This window comes from Cervus elaphus, chromosome 22 (assembly GCF_910594005.1).
Source record: "Cervus elaphus chromosome 22, mCerEla1.1, whole genome shotgun sequence".
NCBI lineage: Eukaryota > Metazoa > Chordata > Mammalia > Artiodactyla > Cervidae > Cervus > Cervus elaphus.
Window position 1 is genome coordinate 10,899,790 of NC_057836.1, and position 25,181 is coordinate 10,924,970.

The 25,181-nt window shown below is 46.6% G+C and overlaps 3 protein-coding genes across 5 annotated transcripts in view; 1 reads left to right on the forward strand and 2 right to left on the reverse strand.

Annotated features, from left to right (window-relative positions):
• Positions 1-739, reverse strand: part of BCL2L13 (BCL2 like 13) — a 49,728-nt gene extending 48,989 nt beyond the window's left edge. The window contains exon 1 of one of the 3 annotated variants that reach the window (XM_043882637.1): positions 585-738. The gene's annotated coding sequence lies outside the window, so the exon portion shown is untranslated. Of the gene's footprint in view, positions 1-495 lie in introns of all 3 variants that reach the window. The other 2 variants (XM_043882638.1, XM_043882640.1) reach the window with 2 other exon arrangements.
• Positions 590-6,788, reverse strand: LOC122679925. Its single transcript, XM_043880787.1, has 2 exons — positions 6,522-6,788; positions 590-1,228 (listed from the first exon to the last, which is right to left on the reverse strand). The coding sequence occupies exons 1-2, from the start codon at positions 6,786-6,788 to the stop codon at positions 590-592; spliced, it is 906 nt and encodes a 301-aa protein (XP_043736722.1).
• On the forward strand, positions 6,664-20,380 carry ATP6V1E1 (ATPase H+ transporting V1 subunit E1). Its single transcript, XM_043882641.1, has 9 exons — positions 6,664-6,819; positions 8,339-8,404; positions 9,608-9,717; positions 10,099-10,165; positions 15,242-15,331; positions 15,885-15,953; positions 17,856-17,950; positions 18,866-18,953; positions 19,852-20,380. Exons 1-9 carry the CDS (start codon positions 6,787-6,789, stop codon positions 19,912-19,914), a joined length of 681 nt encoding a protein of 226 aa, XP_043738576.1. The 5' UTR covers positions 6,664-6,786; the 3' UTR covers positions 19,915-20,380.
• Positions 20,381-25,181: the final 4,801 nt, after the last annotated feature.

Below are 25,181 nucleotides of genomic sequence, written 5' to 3' on the forward strand. Positions count from 1 at the left end.
CTCCAAGTCGTAAATTTAAAAAAAAAGGAAGGAGGGAGGGAACCGTGTTTCGCTCAAAACTTGCAGAGACAGCGAGCTGGCCCCGCGAGGAACAGCGCTCGTGCGGGCAGCGGGCAAGCTCCGCAGGGCGGCGGCCAGGGCCCAGGACATGCGGGCAAGCCTCGGCCTGGAAAGTTCGAGCACGAAGGAAAAACACTCAGGGACGCCCTGAGATGGTGGGAGAAAGACCAAAGGGAGAGACCACTTAGGTGTCTCCACGGGTGGGAAAACTGAACATGTGACATAATAGTAACAGCAAATGACAGCGGCGTCGGAGCCGCCGGGAGAGGGACCGAGAACCTCAGGGAGAAGCCGCGACCGGCTGGCGGGCGGGGAGCCAGTACTCGAGCCCCGCGCACGCACCCCTCGCCCGAGGCGCACCCCTCGCCCGAGGCCCACCCTCGCCCAGGCAAGTCTCCAGGGCAGCGGGTTGGCCTCGCGCCCTCAGCTTCTCACTTCTTCGTCTCCCGCGTCGGCCTTCGGACGCCTCCGGCGGCGCAGGGAGAGGACCCGGCGCGGCCTGCCCGCGGCCCTATGCCCCTCACCTGGCTCAGGCCCCTGCAACCCGAAGAGGTGAAAGAGGCGGCGGCAGGTGCTCCACACACGAACCCGCGATTCTGGCGGCGGCGGCGGCGGCTCCGACCCGCTGCCCTAATCTACCGCCGCCGCCATGTTGGCGGGTGAGGTCACCCCGGCGTGCTTCCGTCACCGCCGGCGTCTGGGCGGGGCGCGGGCGCGCCGCAAGGGGGCGGGTCCGCCCTCCGGAGCGGAAGTCTGGACTACAGAGGTTTGGGGGAGGCCTCTTCTCGCAGACGTAACCCGGAAGGACCACCCTCTCCTGGCCTCTCCACTTGGAGAGCAGCTCTATGGTTCCGCCGGTGGCGGCGGCCGCGGGCTGCTGAGAAGGGAGCGGACTGGGATGGGCCCACAGTCGTGGGTGCGGAGGCTGGCAAAGCCTGCGGGAGCAGCTGCAGGCGCAGCGTGTGTGTAGGCGAGCTGGCTGATGGAGCGTCGGGTCCTGGGAGCGCCGGCGCAGCAGCACTGAGGATCTGGGTCTTGAGGGTGCGGGGCGGTGGGGGCGGCGTAGCGCCGCGAGGAAGTCTAAGTAAGGGAGCCACGGTGTCTGCGCGCCTGACGCGGCCCGGAGGAGGGCCGAAGGGTAGAAGAAGGCCTTTGGGCAGTGCTTCTGCTGGTGGGGTCAGGGGTTTCTTTCTGGGGTGATGAAGATGTCTTCCGGTTGATTGTGCTGGTGGTTGAGCAGCTCTGGATACTCCGGAAGCCATTTAATTGTATTCAGTCTACAGACTTCAAAAAGATGAAATGTATGTGAAGTATATATCTCAATAAAGCTGTGAAAAAAGAAGTGATGAAAACCTGAACTGATAAGAGGGTGAGTGGCGAAATCCAAAGAGGGTTGGAGTTAGTGCCCTAGGAGGCTTTGGGCCGCCGTGATTGAGGACTCGGGTGGTGCCTTGGCAGTGAAATCGGATAAATTTGCCTAGAAGAGACTTAGCTAAGAAAAATATCAATCATTCCTTAATAGTGTCTGTTAATTGGGCCATGTTAGACTTTCCCCAATGTCCACGTAATGGCTCTTACGGTTTTTGTTTTTGTTTTTTTTTTAATTATTTTTTTTTTCCAGTGGGTTTTGTCATACATTGATATGAATCAGCCATGGATTTACATGTATTCCCAATCCTGATCCCCCCTCCCACCTCCCTCTCCACCCGATTCCTCTGGGTCTTCCCAGTGCACCAGGCCGGAGCACTTGTCTCATGCATCCCACCTGGGCTGGTGATCTGTTTCACCATAGATAGTATACATGCTGTTCTTTTGAAATATCCCACCCTCACATTCTCCCACAGAGTTCAAAAGTCTGTTCTGTATTTCTGTGTCTCTTTTTCTGTTTTGCATATAGGGTTATCGTTATCACCTTTCTAAATTCCATATATATGTGTTAGTATGCTGTAATGTTCTTTATCTTTCTGGCTTACTTCACTCTGTATAATGGGCTCCAGCTTCATCCACGGTTTTTGTTTTAAACCAGGATCATGCATTGCGCTTGGTTGTTAAATCTTTTAACGGTCTCTTAGTCTTAATTTTTAAAAAGTTGACTGTTTGAATTGTACGGAAATTACTCAGCAATAAAAGGGACCGCTGATATATGTTACAATATGGATTAATCTGAAAATGGTTATATTGAGTCGAAGAAGCAAGACTTAAAAATGTACACATGCTTTGTGATACCATTTAGATGAATTTCAGGAATAGGCAAAATTAATCAATGGTTATAGAAATCAGCACTGTTGCCTCAGAGTGTGGGATTGACTAGAAAAGAGCTCTCACTAGGGTGATGAAAATAGTCTTCATAGTATGGTGGTCACACAGGTGTCAGGACTCATCTAATTGTACTTCATAAGTCTATGTGAGGTAGGAGATAGATGGGCTCCAGGTCTGACATTTACAACTGGCCTCCTATTTGCATTTCATGAGGCAGGAAGACGTGGGCTTCAGATTACCTGCTTAAAACTAGTCTCCTGTTTGCCTTCCCTGAGATGAGAGATAGGTGGGCTCCACCAGAGGGATTCACAATCAGCGTCCTCTTTGCCCCCCAAAATGGAAGTAACAACAGTCATAGCAATAGTTAGGGTAATAATATGGCAAGGACAAAGAAGGGCAAAACCCTCTTTGAGTAAAGGATTAAGAGATCTCTGCCCCGCTGTTTTTGGGGACAAGTGATACACTTGATACATGCCCAGAAAGGCTCCTTGGGGTCAAAAGTCAAGGGATAATTCTAGGCCATAATGAGTCTTGCTCCTCTCAGAAGACTTCACTTTGAGATCTGTCTTGACCGAGGTGTGCCTGCGAACCCCAGGGAGGGTCCTGAGACAAATCAACCTGAGAGGGGACAAACGAGATGATTGGCCTGAGGGAAGACAAAGACCGGGAAAACTGCCACCTTATAAAGGATTTAAACTGAACCAAAGACATGTTACTCTCTCTCTGTCTGAGTTCCCCTGTGTGCCTTTCCCTGTGTACTTTTCTTTTCAATAAACTTTTTCTTTTTACATTCTTCCTCGCCCGAATTCATTCTTAACTAGTTAGAGAGGGACTAGACTCTAGACCTAACTGCTGTCCCCTGTGGTCCAGTGGTTAGGACTCCCTGTCCAGGAAACTAAGACTTTGTTTCCAGCTCCTGTTCGCTGCTACTTACTGCTCCTGTGTCCGAAATCATATGCAGTTCATTCTATGTAAGTTAAAAAAAGTCATGTAAAATAATTCTGTGTAGTAGTTTGCCAATTTGATATATGGTTAGGTAAATTTTGGACTGTTTTCAGCTTTAGGGTTTGTTTTCACCCCTTTTCTAAAAAGTTTTTGAATGTACATAAAGATAGCATAGAGGCCCATGGAATTGAATCGAAGGGTCAGAATGGTCCTTTATTGCTTTGCAACAGAGACCAATGGGGGAAGGGATAGTCTTTTCAGCAAACAGTGGTAAAATAATGTCATCCTTTTACAGAAATTAATCACAAGCAGTTCATGATTTTCAGAGGTTTTGGGGTTTTTTTTCCTAACAGATCTTAAGTGACACAGAGTCCTAGACTGCAGCCTGATGTGATTATAAAATCTAAACTCTAATTATACTCACTTTATTTATTCTCATTCATCAGTTGTTTACTGAATGCCTGCTACTATCAGGCCGTGTGCTGGATGCCGGGAAAAACCATGACATCGTCTCTGTTGTGAAGCTGACACTTTCGTTGAAAAACCAGATAAAAACAGAAATTAAAAGGGGGGGGGGAGCTTATAATTGTGGCATATCCTGAAGTAAACAAGGGACAGGAGTAGAAAAGTAAGGTGAGAGGGCATCGATGGAAAGCTCTCTCTAAGAAGGGGATGTTTTGAGACCTGAAGACTGATAAACAAGCCAAGGGGCAAGTGCAGGAAAAGATTTTCTCAGGTGAAAAGCTTGAGAACAAACCAGTAAAGCTTTGAACTGATGAGAAGGGGAAGAGGAGTGATGAGATCAGTGAGGAGGCAGGGCCGGTTCAGGCAGCTCCCCAAGAGCACATGGGAGCCACAGGAGGTTATAAACTGGGGAGAAATTAGAGGTCATTACTTTGTGCCATGCGGATGACTGGTTGGAAGGGGCACAAAAATGTAAGCACCTATGTTAGACTTTCACTACTTTCTGCCATCATTTTTTTCTTTTTAAAATTAATTCCTCAACATTCAAAGACAGATGACCTTAGTTTCTCTCTCTGTGTGTCCTCCCCAGCAGACAAACTGAAGTCTTGTCTATTTTGGTGACTCAGCTTACAAATAAACCACAGACTGAGGCCTTAGCTTGGGAGCAGGTTGGACAAGGAGCATATAAACCGTCTCTAAGTGACTAACCTGAAAGGAATTTAGGTCAGCAATTTGGGTGAAGCCATAAGATAAAGAACCTGCACCTGCCAATGCAGGAGACAAAAGAGACGTGGGTTCAACCCCTGGGTCCGGAAGATCCCCTGGAGGAGGAAATGACAACCCACTCCAGTATTCTTGCCTGTGAAATGCCATGGGCAGAGGAGCCTGGCAGGCTACAGTCCATAGGACCACAAAGAATCAGACAAGACAGCACATAAATAAATAGGCTTATCTGGGAATGGGATTTTTGGAATTTGTCTGAAAAGCTGTTATAATGAAACTTCTTCACAAGACCTAAGCTAATATGGGAGGAAATTGAATTTGGAAAACCACCAACTAGTTAATCTTGGTGTGTTACTCCTAGTAACTTTCACTTCTGCTTCACTCTGTGAACTTTATTTACCTGGTTCTTATGGGGAGGGGGGGAGCTGCACAAAAGGGAATGTTAAGTTTATCTGTATCTTTTATTTTAAAAGAGAAGCCCTAAGGCAAATGTGACAAATGCTGATTCTCAACTAGATGGTGGTACATGTACATTTGAATTATTCTTTGTACTTTTCTGTAATTTTTAATGTCTGAAAATAATCATAAAAATCAGCACACTGTTTTCCAAAAAACAAAAGCAGTTATCTGGATAGTGCCACATCTGTCCCAGACATTAATTTCATACGTGATTAGACACGTACTAGTTTTTTTTTTTTTAATATTTATTTGATTCGTCTTGGTTGTGGCACTCAGGATTTTTTTTTAATTGCAGCATGTGGGATCTCATTCCCTTACTAGGGGTTGAACACATGCCCCCTGCATTGGGAGTGCAGAGTCTTAGTCACTGAACCACCATGGAAGTCCCAAGACATGTATTAGTTTGCTATTCTCACTCCTCAGCACCAGGTATTTGCACAACATTGTAAAAATAAACAAGAGGAGGACTTAACAGGAGGAGGACTTCCCTGGAGGTCCAGTGGTTAGAACCTCATGCTTCCACTACAGGGAGCATGGGTTCCATCCTGGTTAGGGAAGCTCTGCATGCTGCATGGCGTGGCCAAAAATAAAAAGGAGGGATTGCAATCCAAATGAGTGAAGACCATCTCATCCTGACCTGGTCTTGCATTTCCTGCATTGGCAGATAATCTTTACCACTATCTGAGGTTATTGATATTTCTCCTGGCAATCTTGATTCCAGCTTATACTTCTTTCAGGCTGGCATTTCGCGTGATGTACTCTGCATGTAAGTTAAATAATAAGAAGGGTGACAATATGCAGCCTTGACATACTCCTTTCCCAATTTGGAACCAGTCTTGTTTCATGTCCACTTCTCACTGACCCCAGACCAGTTGAAACCAAAAGGTTGATAATGTCAGCCTTCACCCAATCAGAACAATGTCCACGGGCTGATCACACCCTTCTTGAACACTGTAAGACTACTCACTACCCCCTCCAGGGCAAGATAGTTTTGAGGGCGTTAGCCTGCGGTGGCCCCTCCTTTCCTGGCAAAGCAATAAAAAGTTTTTTACTTCATGCAAAAAAAATGTATGTATATATATATATATAAATATATATATATATTTTTTAATCACTTTATGTCTGAGATTTAGTCTGGCACCAGTGAAGAGGCTGAATATCTGCAACAAGGGGAAGCTAAGGAAATCGATTAAGCCGTAGGCTTTTGTCCACACATCAGCGTTGGCTAACGAATTATATAAGGTACCCCAGAAAGGCAAAAAGGCTACTATTACAGGAACCAGTTTTTAGGGGCGCTCAATTTTCTGTAAATGTAAAGCTCCTCTGTGGGGGTGTGTGTCTATTAGTCGCTCAGTCGTGTCCGACTCTTCGCGATCCCACGAACTGTATAGCCCGCCAGGCTTCTCTGTCCATGGAATTCTCCAGGCAAGCATACTGAGGTGGGCTGCCATTCCCTTCTCCAAAAAGCTCCTCTAAAAACCTGTTAATAAGTAAAATATTGACGCTTTTGCTTCCATTAGGGCCGAGACAGTAAAATAAATTCTGGCTGGCAGAAATAAACGATTTTAAAGACCATAGTCTACAAGACTCAGCCAAGTCAGACGCCTGACAGGGAACAGGTCTATCCGACCCCCAAGCCGGCTACTGGGAAAAGCCGGTGAGCGGTCACGAGTCGACGACGGGGGCGGGGCAGGACTTCCGGGCTGCTCTCTCCCCACTGGCTGGGCTGCCAGGCGTCTTGTGCAGGAACCGGAAGCCGAGCTCACAAAACCGAGGGGGCGGGGAACTCCGCCGGCTTTCTTCTCCCGTTCGCCCGTCTCCTGCGTCAGGCTTGAGCTCCCGCCGATCGTCCGCCGTCGCACGCCGCTTGCCGCCATGGCCCTCAGCGATGCCGACGTGCAGAAGCAGGTGAGCGTCAAGCTGGGCTCCAGGAGGCAGGCGGGCGCATCCCCGGCCTGCGGGAGCCCCGCGGCGGCCTCATCGGCCAGGCCTCCCCGGTTCCTGGGGCCCGGTCTCAGCTGCCGGGCGTCGGCGGTGGGCGTGCCGCGGGGCTGTTCGGGTCGGGGCTGGCCCAGGGGTCGCGGCGCTGGCTCGGCGCCTCGTCGTTCGCGGGGTGGGCGGGCGTTGAGCGTCCAGGCCCGGTCTTCGGGGAAGGGTCATCAGGCCACGGTTTTTAGGGAAGTCGGCCCCTTCTTTCTGAAGTTTGTAGGAAAACCCTGACTAACGCTCACTCACCGTCTTGTGAGTCTTGTTATGTGAGGAATTCGGTGTTTCTTCCTTGGAAATTTTCATCTGCTCGGAAACGTCTTTGTTTTATTTGTTACCTAATCAGCGCTCAGAAGGGCGGAGTGTCTCCCTTTAAGTGCATCTTCGGCTGATCACAGAAGGCGGCAAGAACAGCGTCTGTGAGGAAGGTTAAGGCGTCTTCCCCAGGTGCTTACGGAGCCGTGCAGGCGTGAGCATCAGCCGGTGCGGCGTCTGAGCGTCGCTGTGGAAAAGGACGCGGTGCCCTCCACACAGCCTAGTAGTGGTCACGCCCCGGCCCCGGCCCTCCTCCCCCGATTAGGATAGAGCGAGAGCTAAGGGTTCCCCAGGAAAAATACCTTATAAAGGTAAAACCGTGGTGAAAACCAAAGGCATCTTTTGTTTCTGTAAAACGGTAAGAGTGGAGAAATGCATGGCCTGTACCCCTACATGCTCCGCGGGGTCTCCAGCAGGGCGACGCCTGCGCTACCCGTAATTCTCAGCAGTGACCGGGGCTGAGCACCAAGCGCAGACCAGACACGTAGAAACCCTGGGTGTCCAGATTCCTTCCCCCACTGTATTCAAGTATTTGTCCGTGTTGCTTTTCCTGTCTGAGGAGTATGGTCATTTATTTCAGCAAATCTGCAAAGGAATTTGATTGCAGAAGGGTAAAACCGAGTAGATTTAGCAGGAAGAAGAAAAGTGTAATTTAACGGCAGATTTTTCTGTCTTAGGGGTGGAGTTAAATGTCCTGAAGCAGGTGACTTTCTCTTGTCGGAACTCCTAGAGGCACGGTGTATTCCTGTTGACTGTAAACGGGCTTCTCTGATGGGGGTTAAAATGAGTGTTTTGCTCTAGGCTGTGCTGATCTAGTCAGATCTAGTTGCAGAGGATCCAGCAGGAGTGATAAAGGCAGATAATGCAGGTTTGAATCAGGGTTTACCTCCAGAGGCCAGTGTCTTTTAGCATTTATAAACTATATTTATTACTGTATTTATTTTCTATTAAAGAGTTTGTGTGTTTTTTGGGATGTGGACCATTTTCAAAGTCTATATTGGATTTGTTACAACATTGCAACATTACCTGAGAAGGGAAACACACTTCAGTAAATGATTGTTGAATGAATCAGAAAAGATATATTTTCTTGTCATTCAAAAATAAAAGAACCTTTTCCTTCTTCTAGATTAAGCACATGATGGCTTTTATTGAACAAGAAGCCAATGAGAAAGCAGAAGAAATTGATGCAAAGGTGAGATTCCATTGTCTAGGTTAAAGAAGTTACCAGAGTTTGACATGGTCTTCCTTTCCTAATTAGTACTGAATAACATTGCTTAACAGAGCAATTTTGAGTTGCACAGTATGTCTATGCGTTATGTAAAATTTTTCTTTTCTCTAGATATAATCAAAATAGGCCAGAATGTACCATCTAATACTTAATTTTCATTGTTCTTTTAATTTATTCTGCAGTAGTACAAATAATGGCTATATTTCCCTGTGCTATATGCTATATCCTTGTTGCGTGTTTAATAATTTTGATGACCATCTGAGTGCTGCAGTTTCTTGTATAACTAGTTTCCTTATTTCTCTCTGGGACAAATAATAGCGCTTATGTTTCAGCTGCTAAATGCATTTTTATTTTAAAGTAGTCTTATCTCATATGACACCATCATCTGTACTTATTTCCTGTGATAGGTATGGTAAAAGCTGTTCGGCATTTATTTTAGAACATGAAGGTTCCAGTAGCTGTGCAAAGCATTGGACATCTGAATGAGCAACTAACTTCCAAAGTCATAATTTCTTACTGCCTGAAAATCATAGACAGTTGACACACTGAGATAGCCTTTGTAAAAAGTGACTACTCAATAATTAACACTAAAAAAACTAATAACTCGGGGTACTCTTTCTACCCCCTTCTGATGTCTATGTCAGAAGCTTTCTCTATCTCCTTTATACTTTAATAAAACTTTATTACACACACACACACAAAAAAAAAACTAATAACTCAAATTTATATAGTTCATCATTTTAAAAGAACTATTAGATTTTGAACGACAAGGATAGAATATTATTTTTATTTTTTTATTTTATAAGGGAAGACACTTAGACTGAGATTACTTGACCAAATTTTTTACATAGTAACTCAGATCTTCTAACTCCAAATTCTATATCTTTTTCATATACAGAATCTTCTGATTATATACTTCGTGAATTTGTTTGTAGGTACTATTATCCTTGATTAAATTTTTACTCTTTGGCTTCATTTATGATAAAAATCACTGATCTTTCCTTTTGAATAAAAGGAATGAAGAGTAATCTTCGGAGATGAGTCATAACACTTTTTAGTTTTAGATACAGAATAAAGTGAATTTAAGCAAATACCCTGGTCACCAGCAGCTTAAAATAAAATTGTCAAATCTGTATAATGAAATAATAATAATTAATGTTTTGGTAGGCAGAAGAAGAGTTCAACATTGAGAAAGGTCGTCTTGTGCAGACCCAAAGACTGAAGATTATGGAATATTATGAGAAGAAAGAAAAGCAGATTGAGCAGCAGAAGAAAATGTGAGCTTTGAAAATCACTGGGCCAAGAGGGTCCAGCAGGTGCACTGGGGTCAGGAGATACAGGTTCTGGTTTTACCTGGACCACTCACTGCTTATCTAACCTCAGTCACATTGCTTAACTTCCCTTTCCTCACTTGGGAACATGGAAGCCTCACTGGATTACTGAAAGATACAGTTGAAATAACTGATAAAGTCTTGCCACTTGGTAAGCACTCAAGAAATATTTCGTAATATTTGAGAATAGGTGGGTATAAACCACTGCATGTATTTCAGGGAGTTCTATTTGGGTCCATACAGAGAAAGGTATTTGTGTATCTGGAGAAGCTTGTACATTTTTTTCTCTGAAGCTCTAGTGATGATACTTTTCCATGCCTATTGCAGTCAGATGTCCAATTTGATGAATCAAGCGAGGCTCAAAGTCCTCAGAGCGAGAGATGACCTTATCACAGTGAGTAATTAGTCCCTTTAGTTATAGTATTATAAAATGTTTATTTGTCTATTATTGAGAATTCACTAGTTCATATTGGATTAAGGACTTGATTAATGATTTTTAGAGGGAAAACCTTTGGTTAGCAGATCACTACACTAGATATTGTAATAAATAAATAAATGAAAAAGATATGTGTCCCATTTTCAAGGACTCACTGCTCTGACAACATATAGACTTTTCTGGGTCACATGACTCATGATGGAGGACCGTAGAATGTCTGAGGGTGATGGGGACTTGAGGCTGGAAAGCCTGAATGGAGTAACATAGGGCCCCTGAGTGCATGTGAGGAACTTTTCAGTGCTTTCAGTAGAACGGTGTTGAAGTTTTCATTTTATTTTATGAAGAATATCCTATATAGGATTCATGATGTAAGTTCATAAGTATGTACACTAAATTTAACAGGAAAGAGGTTAGACACAGAACCATCTGGAAAGTATTGTCATCCAAAGGACAGGGCAGAAACATACACTTAGGTCAGCCAGCCTGAAGGAATTTGAATTGATTCAGGAACCAAGGAATTCCCTGTTGGTCCAGTGGTTAGGTCTCCAGACTTCCACTGCAGGGGACATGGGTTCAATCTCCTATCGGATCTAAGAACCTGCAAACCACATTGCATGACCAAAAAAGGAAAATTCAGAAACCAATCACGGATGCCTCTATATGCACTGTTACTCATAGTGTTGTCGCGGAGGCCCTAGACTTCTTAACAAATGGAGAGAAAAGTTAGATAAATATTGGGAAGGAAGAAACTTATGTTTTTGATGCTACGATTATATACTAAAAAAATAACAACACCCGAAAAACACTAAGAACTAGTGATTACTTCAAGATGGTGACCGGCTACATAGAGAATATACAGAAATTGATAGGTTTTCCACATGCCAGCAGTAACTAGTTAGGAATAAATGTTAATGAATAGGCCCAATGTGGAAAAGCTGTAAAACTGGAAATATAAAACTTGACTAAGTAGAAGACATACCATCTTAGATGACTAAAGAAACACAAATATCTTAAGATGCTGGTCTTGTCACATGACTAGTGTGATGGCAGCAAGGCCTGAGAGGGTTGTCAGTGGTGATGCCTTTTATAGGAGGACACTGGACATTGGCTGTGGATTGATCTTCTGCCGCCTCTTTTAAGGCTGATATAAAATCCTGAATTTCAGGCCTGGCTGCCTGGAAGAGGGGTGGTTCCATTAATGAAATAGGAAGTCAGGAGAGCAGACTCTTAAGAACAACAATCAGATCACTTTGGACCTGTTTGAGGGGTCAGGAAGCTTCCAGATGGAAATGTCTGCCAGGGTGTCTCAAGTGTGAGTTCATAGTATAACATAACAGCAGAAACTAGCAGAATCCTATAACATATAGCAGAAACTAACAAAACATTGTAAACACAATTATACTCCAGTAAAGAAAAAAATAACTCCCTTAATGCTTAATAGACCCCAGAGTAGCCAGGGGCTTCGCTGGTGGCTCAGACTAATAAAAGAATCCATCTGCAATGTGGGAGACCTGGATTCGATCCCTGGGTTGGGAAGATCCCCTGGAGGAGGGCATGGCAACCTCCTCCAGTATTCTTGCCTGGAGAATCCCCATGGACACAGGAGCCTGGCGCGCTACAGTCCATGGAGTCGCAGAGTCGGACACGACTAAGCACAGCACAAGCACAGCAGCACACACTAGCCAGAGTTTATCTGCTTCTACAACTCTTAGACCCAGATGTCTTTCTGCTTTCAGTACCAACTTGTTCTTTCAGTTTTCACTTACCTGTTTTCATTTCCTAGTGAGCTAGGTTCCCTTGAGGGAGGCAGCTGTGTGGGCTGCAGGGTTTTGTGTTGCTCAGTCCTGTAGGAGTTGAAACAAAAGACTGTATCTGCACTACAGCCTTTTGAGCGTGACCATGAAGAATTAAGTCAGTCATAGCTTGCAACTGGAGAGAGCAGCATGAACCAGAACCAGGAATTGACAACACGAACAGGAAATGGAATTGTCTAGAAGAGCAGGGAATATAGGAGCTGAGGCTGGAGAGACACCAGGGTTTGGTTAGACTTGAATGCCTACTCAAGAGTGTGGAACGTATCCTTTGACCTTTTCTCTTAACTTTTAATAGGCATGGAGATCTCATGGAGGGCCTTGTTAAAATGCAAACTCCAGGCCCCATTTTCCAGAGATGTTGCTGTTCTCATCAGGCATAAACAGCCCAGAGTAATCTTGTTGCAGGGCGTCTAAGGAGCATGCTGAGAAATAGGATTAGGTTTGTGTTGGAGAAAGAGAACTGGTGATGTAGGGAGAGAAAATGAGGTTATGGCTTAACTTTGATCTGAAGGTCAAGAAGCAGAGAGGCCTAGACCAGATGGCAGCAGTGGTCATTAAGAGAAGGCCAGGGCCTTGTCCACAGATTCTTAAAGACTGCAGTCTGTAGGACTTGGTGACTGAGGAGTCAAAAAAGACTTAAGGTTTTCTTACCAGGTTAGGCGCCTGGTTAGGCAACGGTAAATACAGGAGGAATAGCAGGTGGACAATATGATGAATCTTGGCATTTGAATGGCTTCAGAAGACCAGGTGAGCTTGGGAGAGAGGTTGGGGCTGGCATATAGACTGCTCACAAGCCCAGTCTGTGTGTGTGGATGAGCTCATCACCATTGTGGATGTAGAATTCCAGTGTCAGGCAACAACCTGAGAAACCTCGAGCTTAACAGACAGGAAAATAAGACATTGCTAAGGACACATGGGGACGGCAGTCATGTGGGAGGAGAATAAGGAGAAGCCCAGGGACAGAACTCTTTTATTTTTTTCTTGTTTTGTTGAACTGTTAGCATTTTGATAGATAGCAAATGTAGTTATTCTGTAACATGCAACACAACATGAGCTTTTGTTTTGCTAATTAGGAGAATTTTGTGAAAAGAAATGTTTCTCTAATTAAATTGTTCTAAAGTACTTGTTTCCTCAGGCCTTTGAAGCCTAACATTGTGCCATTGGGTACTCTTCGGTTTAGCAGTAACAAACCCCAACTATGAGATGATGGGGATAGGGCAACATGTCCATATTGCAGTGCATTTTGCTCTTTTAAAACATTTATTTTTCCAGCTTTGCTCGTAGAATCAAACTATGAAAGGCAGGGGATTTGTCAAACAGTTGGCTAGAAAAGCATGGGGACAACAGATGGAAGGACATGGTAGCAAACAGGCGAGCTCTGCTGCCCACAGTGCATCGTCCTTTGGTTATTCTTCCCTACTCTTGACCTTGTCCCCCTGCCTTCCCTGATGCTTCCCAGTGTAAGAGCCCAAACTTTGGAATCCCTGAGGTATGAGTTTCTATTTCACCACTGTCTGCTGTTTGGTGGGTACATTTTTTAACCTCTTTGAACCCTTCATTTCTAATAGAATGGGGAAAGCATACGCCTGAAGGTTCATGTAGGAAAAGTGACTGTATAGTGCCTCATGCAGAGTAGGTAACTGAGTTTTCTCCCGTCACTTCCTAAACCTCACACCTTGTACTGTTACTGTTGTTGGGAGATAAAGAACACAAGTAACTTTTAAAAATTCCTATTTGTTGGAAAGTAGAGCTTTCCGGTGCTGACTGACGGCCAGCTGACTGCTCACACCTGGAACGACCAAGGAAACATGATTCTGTTGTCGTCATCATAATCAGGTTTTAGTTTCTTGCTTTCTAGGAGCATAGTCCTAAATTTTCAGGAACCTAGAGGCAGGTTCAGGTGGACAACTCTCAAAAATAAATTACTGATCTGTAGGCTGAGAGGTAAAGGCAGTAACTTACACCTCTCTCTATGAGGCGTCAAGCTACAGCCAGAAGTTGAGTTTAGAATCAGAGTATCAGTGGAGTATTGATGGCTGGTAACCTTACCAGCCTGAATGCTCTAGATAGGGGATAATACAATTTATTTCAGTTAGGTTTTAGCTTTCTTGGCTGGAGTTCAGTTTTTTCCAACTTCCTGTGCCCTTGATTGTAGATGTGGGCGGTATTAAGACTCATTTACCCATTTCCAGATTTTTCATAGTGGGTTATTTTTATAAACGGCTGCTCTGCTCTTTAGAGGTTTACTTGATTCTCACAGTGGAAGGCTGTCTCCAAACTCCCCTGCCCACCCTTACCTGCTTGACCACTGTGGATGGGTCAATTCTAGCATAAAGAAACTTGATTGAGGGAGCTCTTGGTGAGGAGGGGCTGAGGTTTCAGCCAGATGTCGTATAACAGAAATGCTGTAAATCTTTGTGCCATAAGCTTCCTAGATTCTGAAGGCTTAATGTGCTTGGCAGTGGTTCCTGGAAAGTGGTGGGGTCAAGGGTGACTCACTCAGAACCACTTCCTTCTCTCCACCCTCACTTCCCAAATTCTGATTGGTCTATAGGTGAACGTGTACCTTCCCTCTCCTCTTTTAATCCCCCACAATCATTCTAGAGATTGTGTTCAGTAGAGTAGATGAGTGGAAAGCTTCCTGGGATGGAATGTTCCTGACAGTGTTGGGTGGACAGCAGTGGAACTGAGGGGTATTTCTCTACCTGGCTCCACTTTTAGCAGGTAAACCCATACATGCTTATCACTTTCAGAGTAATTTCCAGTGTGTTCTTTACAACCATGTGAGATTTCTGTTTCTGTTAAAGAAGCAAGTGTTCGTTACAGATTAGAAAATACAAACTTAACATAAAATTGAAATCATTGATAGTCCAGCCTTCTTACAGGTAAACATTGATGACACTTTGTCCTCTGTTCAGAGACTTTTTTTTCTAAATAAAAATTAGAACCATCTTAAATGACTGTCTTAATGTTGAAACTTGCTTTTCCAGTCTGTATCATGTATTTCTGTGTCAGTCAGTAGGGCTCTTCTGTTAGAGCGTGAGCTCCCTGAGAGCTGAGGTAGTGCTTCTTTTGTGTATGTGTCCTTAGCACAGCATCTGCTTTACTGTACACTGTTTGTGGAGTGAAAACATAGCCATAAAGTGAAAACTGATTGGACACAAGCTGGGGCCAGCCTCATGTCAGTTCTTGGATAACTTTTGTTTTCCACCCTTTGTAGGACCTACTAAATGAAGCAAAACAGAGACTTAGCAAAGTGGTAAAAGATGCAACCAGGTACCAAGTGCTGCTGGATGGACTAGTCCTCCAGGTAAGTCTGTAGGTCAGAGGTGCCACAGATGGCGTGCACCTGCAGGACTGACACAGTGTGAGAGAAGCCAGCTGTGCCCCTCCTGTGTCATTTGTGAACACACAACTCCTGCGTCTTCTCATCTTGGCTCTTTGCCTTGTCTAGGAGGAGATGCTTAGAAGGATGGTGGTGTCTCGCAGGTTGAATAAGACTGATATCTTTTTACTGGTTCTCTGTAACCCCCAATGATAAACCTTCCTAATTTTACTTCACCACTGAAATGCTTGTTTTAGGTATTGAGGTTTAGACCATGGGCTGTATAAATTTTATTTCCTGCTCAGCTGTTTAAATAACAGTATTTGTCCTCAACCTAGTTGTATTTTGTTCCCATCACTAGAGCATTGGGTATATTTATCTGGTTTGTGACACCAGAGTCTTGCCATGTTATTGTGCTGTGTAGGCCCTCTTTGGGGAAACTTAGGACTTTTCCCCCCAACGCTGAGATAATCACAAAGACATTCTGTTCGCTGTTGCTTTATAGTTTTTGCTGTTGCATCTGTTTGTTCTTTAATAGGGTTTGTACCAGTTGCTGGAGCCCCGGATGATTGTTCGCTGCAGGAAACAGGATTTCCCTCTGGTGAAGGTAAAGTTTGAAAAAATCCTTTTTCTTTTTAAAGATCAACGTGTTGGGTATGAAATGACAGCTCACCCATGGAGATTGGAAGAGTTTTAACTTGTTGGAGATGCTGACTTCAGTGTACCCAAGCCTCTGGTTTACTGTCTCAAAGAAATCACGCTGCTAGCTGTGTTAGTACCCTCCTCCCTTCCTGAAGATCTTGTAATACCATAATCTGAAAATTCAGTTCAGAGCTGTACCTACCAGATTGGAGCCGAGGATAGGCAAGACCACTTAGAACTGGCATGCTCCCAGAGCAGCAGGGCTTAGTGCTAATTTAATACTGTCCTACACCTGGAGGAGGAAAGTAGGTACCAGCAAAGTGACAACACAGCATCACTCCCAGAGGCCAGTGTTGAGGAGCTTCTCTGTATCCTGTCTTAAGGGAGGAGATCTTGGCCCCAGGGAGGATCAAGGCCATGGCAAGCACACGGTGGCAACAGAAGGATCCTTAGGTTGTAGAACCCCCCCAGCTCTGATTACGTGCCAGCTATTCAGTTTAGGTCGTTCTTCCCTGTAGCTTGTGGTCAGGCAAGGTTGAGAGAGCTTAGTCCCTTAGTGACTACATTTTTAACACATGATATGTTTGTGGTTGCCCCAAGTCACTTGTCTCCTAGGAAAGCAAACTGCCAGGTGGGGAACAGTGTTCATTCTTATCTCCACTGTGAACTAATGAGCTGTGCCAGGGACCTGGAGCCCGGCTTGGGCCACCCACCTAGATGTGGGGCAGTGCACCTCGGTGGGCGTCACTGTGAAGCTGCTGGGGCTGGGTGCCGCCAGAGTGGCATTTGCTTTCCGTGGTGGTACTGTGTGAGATCTGAGGAGTAGGAAGAGTTCAGTGTATGTGTACATCTATTCAACTGGTAATAGAATCAGAAAGACTAAAGTTCCTTCATGATGTTATTCGTGTCTTGCTGGAACCTACACCTGGTGCTACCTTTGGTTAGGTTAGAACCTCTTCCATCTATCCTGTACCCCTTCCCCCAGCTCCCTCCTTTTTAAAATGTGGTAAAAAGTGCATGAAATTTACCATTGTTACCAGTTTTAAGCATACAGTTCTGTGCTTTAAGTACGTTTGCTCTTCTACAACTGTCCTTCTCCACCATCCTTCTCCAGAACTTTCCCTCTTCCAAACTGAACAGCATCTCCATGAGCCCCTGGCAGCCACATCCTGCTCCTGTCTGTATCACGCGGCTACTCTAGTGCCTGTGTAAGAGGAATCATACAAAGCCTGTCCTTTGGCGATGGGCTTACTTCACTTGCCATATTGTCTTCAAGGTTTACTGATGGTGTAGCCAGAGTTGGAAATTCCTTTTTTAAGGCTGAATATATGGACCACATTTTATTTACTCATTTGTGTTTATAGACACCTGGGTGGTTTCTGCCACTTGACTGTTCATAATGCTGCTGTGAACGTGGGTGTGACACACATATGGTCTCTTTTATTTCCTTTGGATGGATAACCAGAGGTAGACTGGCTGGATCTCGTGCTAATTCTGTGTTTAATTCTTTGAGGAACTGTAGTACCATTTTCCACAGCAACTGCACCATTTCACATTACCACCAGCAATACATGTGTTCTTTTACTTGGAAAAATAAGTAGGAATATCTTTGCTTGTATAGATTGTTGGTTTTGAGGATAACTGTTCTGTGTATGTGGTCAAGTGCTCATTCGTGTCTGACTTTTTATGACTCCATGGACTGTAGCCCATCAGGCTCTTCTGTTCATGAAATTATCCTGGCATGAATACTGGAATGGGTTGCTGTTTACTCCTCCAGGGGATCTTCCCAACCCAGGGATCGAACCCACATCTCCTGTGGTTCCTGCATAGTTTTTGATGAAACCTCTGTGTTTTTCTGTTTTTCCAGGCTGCAGTGCAAAAAGCAATCCCTGTGTACAAAGTAGCAACCAAAAGAGATGTTGATGTCCAGATTGATCAGGAGGCCTACCTGCCCGAGGAAATGTAAGAAGTGTTTCTGCTTTTAACATGCAAGTGGCTCTGGTTGCATGAATAGCCATATACTGGATCTTCCTCTGGGCTCAGTGTGCTGGAGGGCGGTGTGACCCCACTCATTTGTGCCTCCTGTCAGCGCCTATTGGTCTCCCTCTGTGAACCAGCTTTTTAATGGTTCATCCTGCCAAGAAGTAGAACAGATTTTGTACCCAGAACTTGAAGCTCGGTCCACATGTGACTAGATGCTGAGAAAGGGGATGGCTCCCTCTGGCCAGGAAAGTAGCCATGTCTGGCTGGTGGACTCCATGGTGTGGACTGAGCTTCTACTGATGCTGGGTGCAGTGGGGTTGGCCACAGGAGCTCCTGGACAGGGAGGCCAGGGCATTGTTCTCTTGTAGCTTTCCAACTCTTGGCAGCTGCAGTGAGGTAACGTCTATGCAGAGCTGACCCACGGCTCAGGATCCAAAGCCACTCTGCTGATGGGTAATTAGTGGTGGGCGGAGAGCAGTTTGAGGTCTGGTAAATAGCAGGTTCCAGTCAGAGCCACTGTTCCCGGTGCTTTGAGTCTGGACACTTAGAAAAGTCAGACAGTACATACCCTGGATGTCACAGCATCTACTCCAGAATTAAACAGACACTTCACCCCTGAGGGGTTTGCTGACTGCTGACTGGAGCCTGGATCAGATGAGGACTAGGGCTGTTGATTGGCAAATGGAGACAAAATTCCCCTTTTTCTTCTGTTAGGGAGGGGCAAGTTGTTGGAATTAACAAAGGGAAATTGGCACATAGTCACTTGGGATGAGTTACAGTTTCAAGTTGACTATGTATGTTTATTGGCCTCTACTCAAGAGGAAGAAGGTAACTGCACCATGTGTCTGTTTTCCTTAAATCTATACACATGGTTCTTTCCTGTGTTCTTTGTAGAGCCGGCGGTGTTGAGATCTATAACGGGGACCGCAAGATCAAGGTGTCTAACACACTCGAAAGTCGGCTGGACCTCATAGCTCAGCAGGTGAGTGTGGGGACACTCCTCAGTCGGTTGGCCTGTGGTTACTTTGAGGTGGTGCGGAGAACGTGTCGTTGGTTGGTATTTGAGATTTGTTGCTCTTTGTATGTTTTTGGACATTTTCTTAAAAGGAATGGAGGTTTTGGCATTCAGTGTCATTTGCTGAGATGATACCATGTACATGAGGGTGGGCTTGGGGTTAGAACAAGGGCTTTGTCTGTCTAGGATCTCACTATATGTGAGATTTATCAGGAGGTGCTTAAGATATGCTTAACTACGGATGCTTAACAAAGGCCCTAGAACCCCACACCTCTGTAGGAGTGACAGGAAACAAGTCGCTGCTTCTTAGAGGAATTGCCACAGGGCACCAGGCTCTTTAAAGTGTTGCCGCGTTTGCAGAAAGCAGTCAGGAAAGTTGTGTGTGGGGCCTTTTCCAGGGGTGTGGTCTGCTTAACCACCAGGCACATGTGGCTAAATTTGTAAAAGAAGGTACACTGAAAATTCCATTTCCAAGGTGGCATTGACCACATGCGGATGGCAGCCACTGTTCTGAGCGTGGGTCTTTGGGGCTTTCCAGTTGCTTCTGTGGATGCCGAGGCACATACCTGCCTTAGCAGTTTTCTACTCCGCACAGGGTGGGTGCTCTGTCTGTTGAGAGCGCGTCACCTCTTCTGCCCACGTCAGAACACGATGGAAGCCCCGGATGGTGGTGACTTCTGTCACTTCTCTTTTTCCCCACTGAGCAGTGGCCTGAACCCCACAGATGTGACTGTAACATCACTCTCGGCCTCTGCTGGGATGTCCTTGCCCTGTGACTTCCAGTTCAGCCTGTTGGCTGTGGCTGAGGCTCAGATGGGTCCTTGCCAGGCCGCACTGCCTCACAGAAGCTCTCCACTCTTCACAGATGATGCCTGAAGTGCGGGGAGCCTTGTTTGGTGCAAATACCAACAGGAAGTTTTTGGACTAAACCAGCAAGAGGTGCGTGACGTGGATGCTCCCGACATTGGAAGAAACGAGATGGCCTGATAGCTTCCTCTTTGCTGTCCTCTGCCCTTATTTCTCAGTGGATGCTCTTCTGTAGCTAACGTTCTCCGACTGATGGTAATGATGGGAGTCTCAGTTAGTACAATAGGAAACCTTCCTCTAGTTTGTCTCAAAGTAGCACAACTTCCTACCATTCTGTAGCTCGCAGTTGCAGGGCCAGGTGTGGGTGCATGCATGTCCCACACCTCCTGCTATCCTGGGCTCCACCATCCAGCCTACAGGCGGTGGGGTGGTAGATTCAGTCCTCCAGTGCATGTGGGCCTCATCCCTTCCAGCAGCAGCAGCAGCTTCTCGCCTACGTGTTTGGACCTGGAAGTAGTCTGTAAATGTGATTTTAAGGTCTATTCCATGAATCTGCTCTATTTATTAAAACACAACATGGAGGTGGATGTCGCTGTAGTTTATTACACAAGGGCTGCGACGTGTACTGAGTGACCTAGAATGCAGGAGCCATAGCCCGGCAGTGTTTGACCACCAGCAGCTCCCTCTCTCTTCCTCTGCTCCTTTTTACCGAACTCACCGAGAGGCACCCTCCAGCGGAAACTGTCCAGGGTCAGCTGGCCTCTGGAGGGGCTGACAGGTGATGAAGGAGGCGTGGTGGATCCGGCAGCATCAGACAGGAGGCGGCGTGGGCCTGGCGGGGCGCAGCTGCTGTGTGTTTGGTGCACCAAGACTTAAAACGCTGTGTGACCCGAAGATGAGGCGTCTGTTCTCCACACTCAGAACGACCTGAATTGACTCAAGTGTAGCTTTGTCCTGAGTGGACGCAGCTGGGACGACGTGCTGTCTCCTCACAGCTCACAGCATTCACGTCACACAGGGCTGCACGGGTGGAGGGTGTGGGGCCGGGGGATCCCCAGCCTTGGGACAGTTGTCGTGGTCCCCTTGAACTAAAATACAATCCTGCTTTTCCCCACATCAGTGCTAGGATGAACTAAGTTATTTACTCAGAATTCAGTTCAGTTCAGTCACTCAATCGTGTCTGACTCTTTGCGACCCCATGAATCGCAGCACGCCAGGCCTCCCTGTCCATCACCAACTCCCAGAGTTTACTCAAACTCATGCCCATCGAGTTGGTGATGCCATCCAGCCATCTCATCCTCTGTCGTCCCCTTCTCCTCCTGCCCCCAGTTCTTCCCAGCATTAGGGTCTTTCCCAGTGAGTCAACTCTTCGCATGAGGTGGCCAAAGTATTGGAGTTTCAGCTTCAGCATCAGTCCTTCCAATGAACACCCAGGACTGATCTCCTTTAGCATGGCCTGGTTGGATCTCCTTGCAGTCCAAGGGACTCTCAGGTTTTAAAAAGGCAGAGGAACCAGAGATCAAATTGCCAATATCCGCTGGATCATCGAAAAAGCAAGAGAGTTCCAAAAAAACATCTATTTCTGCTTTATTGACTATGCCAAAGCCTTCGACTGTGTGGATCACAACAAACTGGAAAATTCTGAAAGAGATGGGAATACCAGACCACCTGACCTGCCTCTTGAGAAACCTGTATGCAGGTCAGGAAGCAACAGTTAGAACTAGACATGGAACAACAGATTGGTTCCAAATAGGAAAAGGAGTATGTCAAGGCTGTATATTGTCACCCTGCTTATTTACTCAGAATTAACAAGAGTAAATCCTCAAACTGACTCAGTTGAGATGCAGTGACTACTCTGTTCAGGTGGTCGGCTCCTGAGCACTGTGGCCCTGGTCACCCAGGGGTGGGCCCGAGGGGGACAGAGCAGGTGCGAGGAGGGCGAGCAGCTCCTGATGCCCCAGGCAGCTCTGAAGGATGGGGCTGTGAGCAACGCCCTTCAGGAAGGCCGACCTGAGGCCAGGGTTCTGGGCCCCTCCCCCACACTGTGCCCCCTCCTCACTCCTGGGTGGGGGCTGTGCCACCAGCACTGAGGGACCTTAACTTGCACAGTTGCTGATGCCGCTGGAGCTGTTGACTGTAGCCTAAGTTTGGCTTTGAGTTTCCAATGCTACATCAAAAGACAGTCACTAGTTAAAGTGTCTGCCCACCCTTTGTCGACACAACATCCCAGATTCCTTGTATGAACCCCCCCGTGGGGTCTATCACGGGGCTCCTTCCCCCCTCGGGGCCTCCTTTACAAAATGACACACTGTCTAAGGGCCCAGCTCAGGGGGGTGCAGAGTGGCCCTGAGACAGGAGACCCCTCTGTGCCCAACCTTCCAGAAGCATCACTTGTGGCAGCAGCTGTGGAGCCTGCAACATAGCCAGACATGGGCTCGCTGACCACAAAATCAAGGTCTGGACCTGGAGGCTGATGGGATCCCAGTCCAGAGAGTTAGGGACCACCTGGGAAGTCTGTTCTGATCCCATGTGAAGGGGGAGAGGCTCATGCAGTGCCCAGCATCCTGCTACAGCATCTCCGGCACTTCCATGTGCCTGCCGCTCGGCTCCCAGCAGCTCACGCCCGTCAGGCAACTCCCAATTGCAGATGCCGCTGGGGGCTGGAGTCCTGTCCTCTGTCACAGGCCAGCACACTGCCCCACCACCCTCCCTTGGTGTTCAGCCTGGTCCCCAAGGGCTGCCACTCACCCAGCTAGGTCAACAAACCAAGCTCTGAAAACAGACTGTCAGGGAGGCTGAGGCCAGGACAGTGAAACAGCTCTAGCAAGAGTCTCTCCTTGCTGATCCCCAAGAACTGCCCCCGGGCAATGGGGAGCATGGGCAGAACCGGACAGTGTCTGCAGCTGATCTGTTTCCGTTCCTCAGCACAAACACAGATCAACGGGATGGATCCCACAGCCCAGAAACAGTCAACTAATGCCTGACAGGGGAACCAGTGGCAATGACGGCTCTAGTGAATGGTGCTGGGAAAACTGGACATTGACTTGCAAAACAACTAGACTGCTGTCTTACACCACTAACAAGACTAAAGATGGATCATAAAACTGAGATCATAAAACTCCCAACAGCGGGAAAAGTTCCATGACACTGGAACCTAAAGCACACACAACAGAAGGTAAAAGAAACAAGTGAGACCACATCAAACCAAAAGCTTCTGCACAGCAAAGGAAACCACCCACAAAATGATAAGGCCGCCTACTTAATGTGGCCTACTTAATGTGGGGACACCTGCAAGCATACATCTGATATGGGGCTAAGACAAGAATTCAGAGATCAGATCTTCTGGGGGAGGAGCCAAGATGGCGGAGGAGTAGGACGGGGAGCCCACTTTCTCGCCTACAAATTCATCAAAAGAATAACTGAACGCAGAGCAAACTTCGCAAAACAACTTCGGATCGCTAGCTGAGGTCATCAGGCGCCCAGAAAAGCAGCCCATTGTCTTCGAAAGGAGGTAGGACAAAATATAAAAGATAAAAAGTGAGACAAAAGAGCTAAGGACAGAGATCCGTCCCGGGAAGGGAGTCTTAATAGAGGACGTTTCCAGAGACCGGGAAACCCTCGCACTGGCGGGCCTGGGGGAAGTGTTTGAATCTCGGAGGGCAACCTGACTGGGAGGGAAACAATAAATAAAACCCACAGAATACGAGCCTAAAAGCAACTCCCAGCAGAAAAGTACTCCAGACACCCGCATCCGCCACCAGCAAGTGGGGGCGGAACGGAGAGGAGCGGGCGGCATTGCTTGGGGTAGGGTCCAGGCCTGAGTGCCCTGAGGACAATCGGAGGGAGCTTTTGTGAGTTGCCAACTTGAACTGTGGGAGAGCAAAAGAGAGAGAAAATTAACCGGCCCGAACACACTGCCAGCCGTTCGCAGAACAAAGGGACCGAGAGAGTCCAGAGAAGAGCTCGCAGGCTGCGGACGGGCCCAGCCCCGCCCCACCGGAGGCAGGAGGCAGGGGGGAGGGGAAGGGGGCAGGCTTGGCCCCAAGGACCGCATCCCCTGCCGCACTGCAAACAGGCCTCCAGTTTCTAATCAAAGACCTCCTGAGATTCTGGATGGTCAACATCCGCCGGGAGGGTCGCGGCGAGGCACAGGGCACAGGCGCCCGACAGGCGCGGGCGGGGACTGGGGCTGGGGACGCAGAGGGCAGAAGGCGCATGCACCCAACTGGCGCCAGCGGAGACTGGGACCGCGGAAGGGAGTGGGCGCGCCACACCCGGGGAGAGTGCGCCCATCAAGCCCCTGGCTGCCTGGACCGCTCTGACGGGGAAGGCACAAAGAGCAGGCGCAGCTTTTTGTTCGCGCTTCTGTGGAACACCCGAGGGCTAGAACCGCGCATAGCGCGAGGCGCGCTCCATATAGAGCAGCCAGGAGCCTCAGCAGCGCAGACGGAGAAAGCAGCGCCAGCCCCTCCCCGCAGCGCGACGGAACTAGCTACCTGAATAAGAGTCCACCTCCACCCGCCTGTGTCAGGGCGGAAATGAGGCTCTGAAGAGACCGGCAAACAGAAGCCAAATAAACAAAGGGAACCCCTTCAGAAGGGACTGGTGCAACAGATTAAAATCCCTGTAGAAAACACCGACTACACCGGAACAGGCCTGTAGATATCGAGAAGTGTAAGCTGGAACGAGGAGCTATCTGAAACAGCCGAACCCACACTGACCACAACAGCTCCAGAGAAATTCCTAGATATATTTTTACTTTTTTTTTTAAGTAAGAAAAAAAAATTTTTTTTCTTTTTTATTTTTTCTCTTTTATTTTCCTTTAAAATTCCCTATTACTCCCCCATTACTCCTTAACTTTCATTTTCATAGATTTTTACGATTTTTTTAATTAGGGAAAAAATTTTTTTCTTTCTTTTTTCTTCTTTTTTTCCCTTTTTCTTTTTCTCTTATTTCTTTTAAAGGGGAAGGTTCATAGCATTACAGGCTTACCTCAAGAAACAAGAAAAAAGCAAAAAGCCAAATAAATAACCTAACTCTACACCTAAAGCAATTAGAGAAGGAAGAAATGAAGAACCCCAGGGTTAGCAGAAGGAAAGAAATCTTAAAAATTAGGGCAGAAATAAATGCAAAAGAAACTAAAGAGACCATAGCAAAAATCAACAAAGCTAAAAGCTGGTTTTTTGAAAAAATAAACAAAATTGACAAACCATTTGCAAGACTCATTAAGAAACAAAGAGAGAAGAACCAAATTAACAAAATTAGAAATGAAAATGGAGAGATCACAACAGACAACACTGAAATACAAAGGATCGTAAGAGACTACTACCAGCAGCTCTAAGCCAATAAAATGGACAACTTGGATGAAATGGACAAATTCTTAGAAAA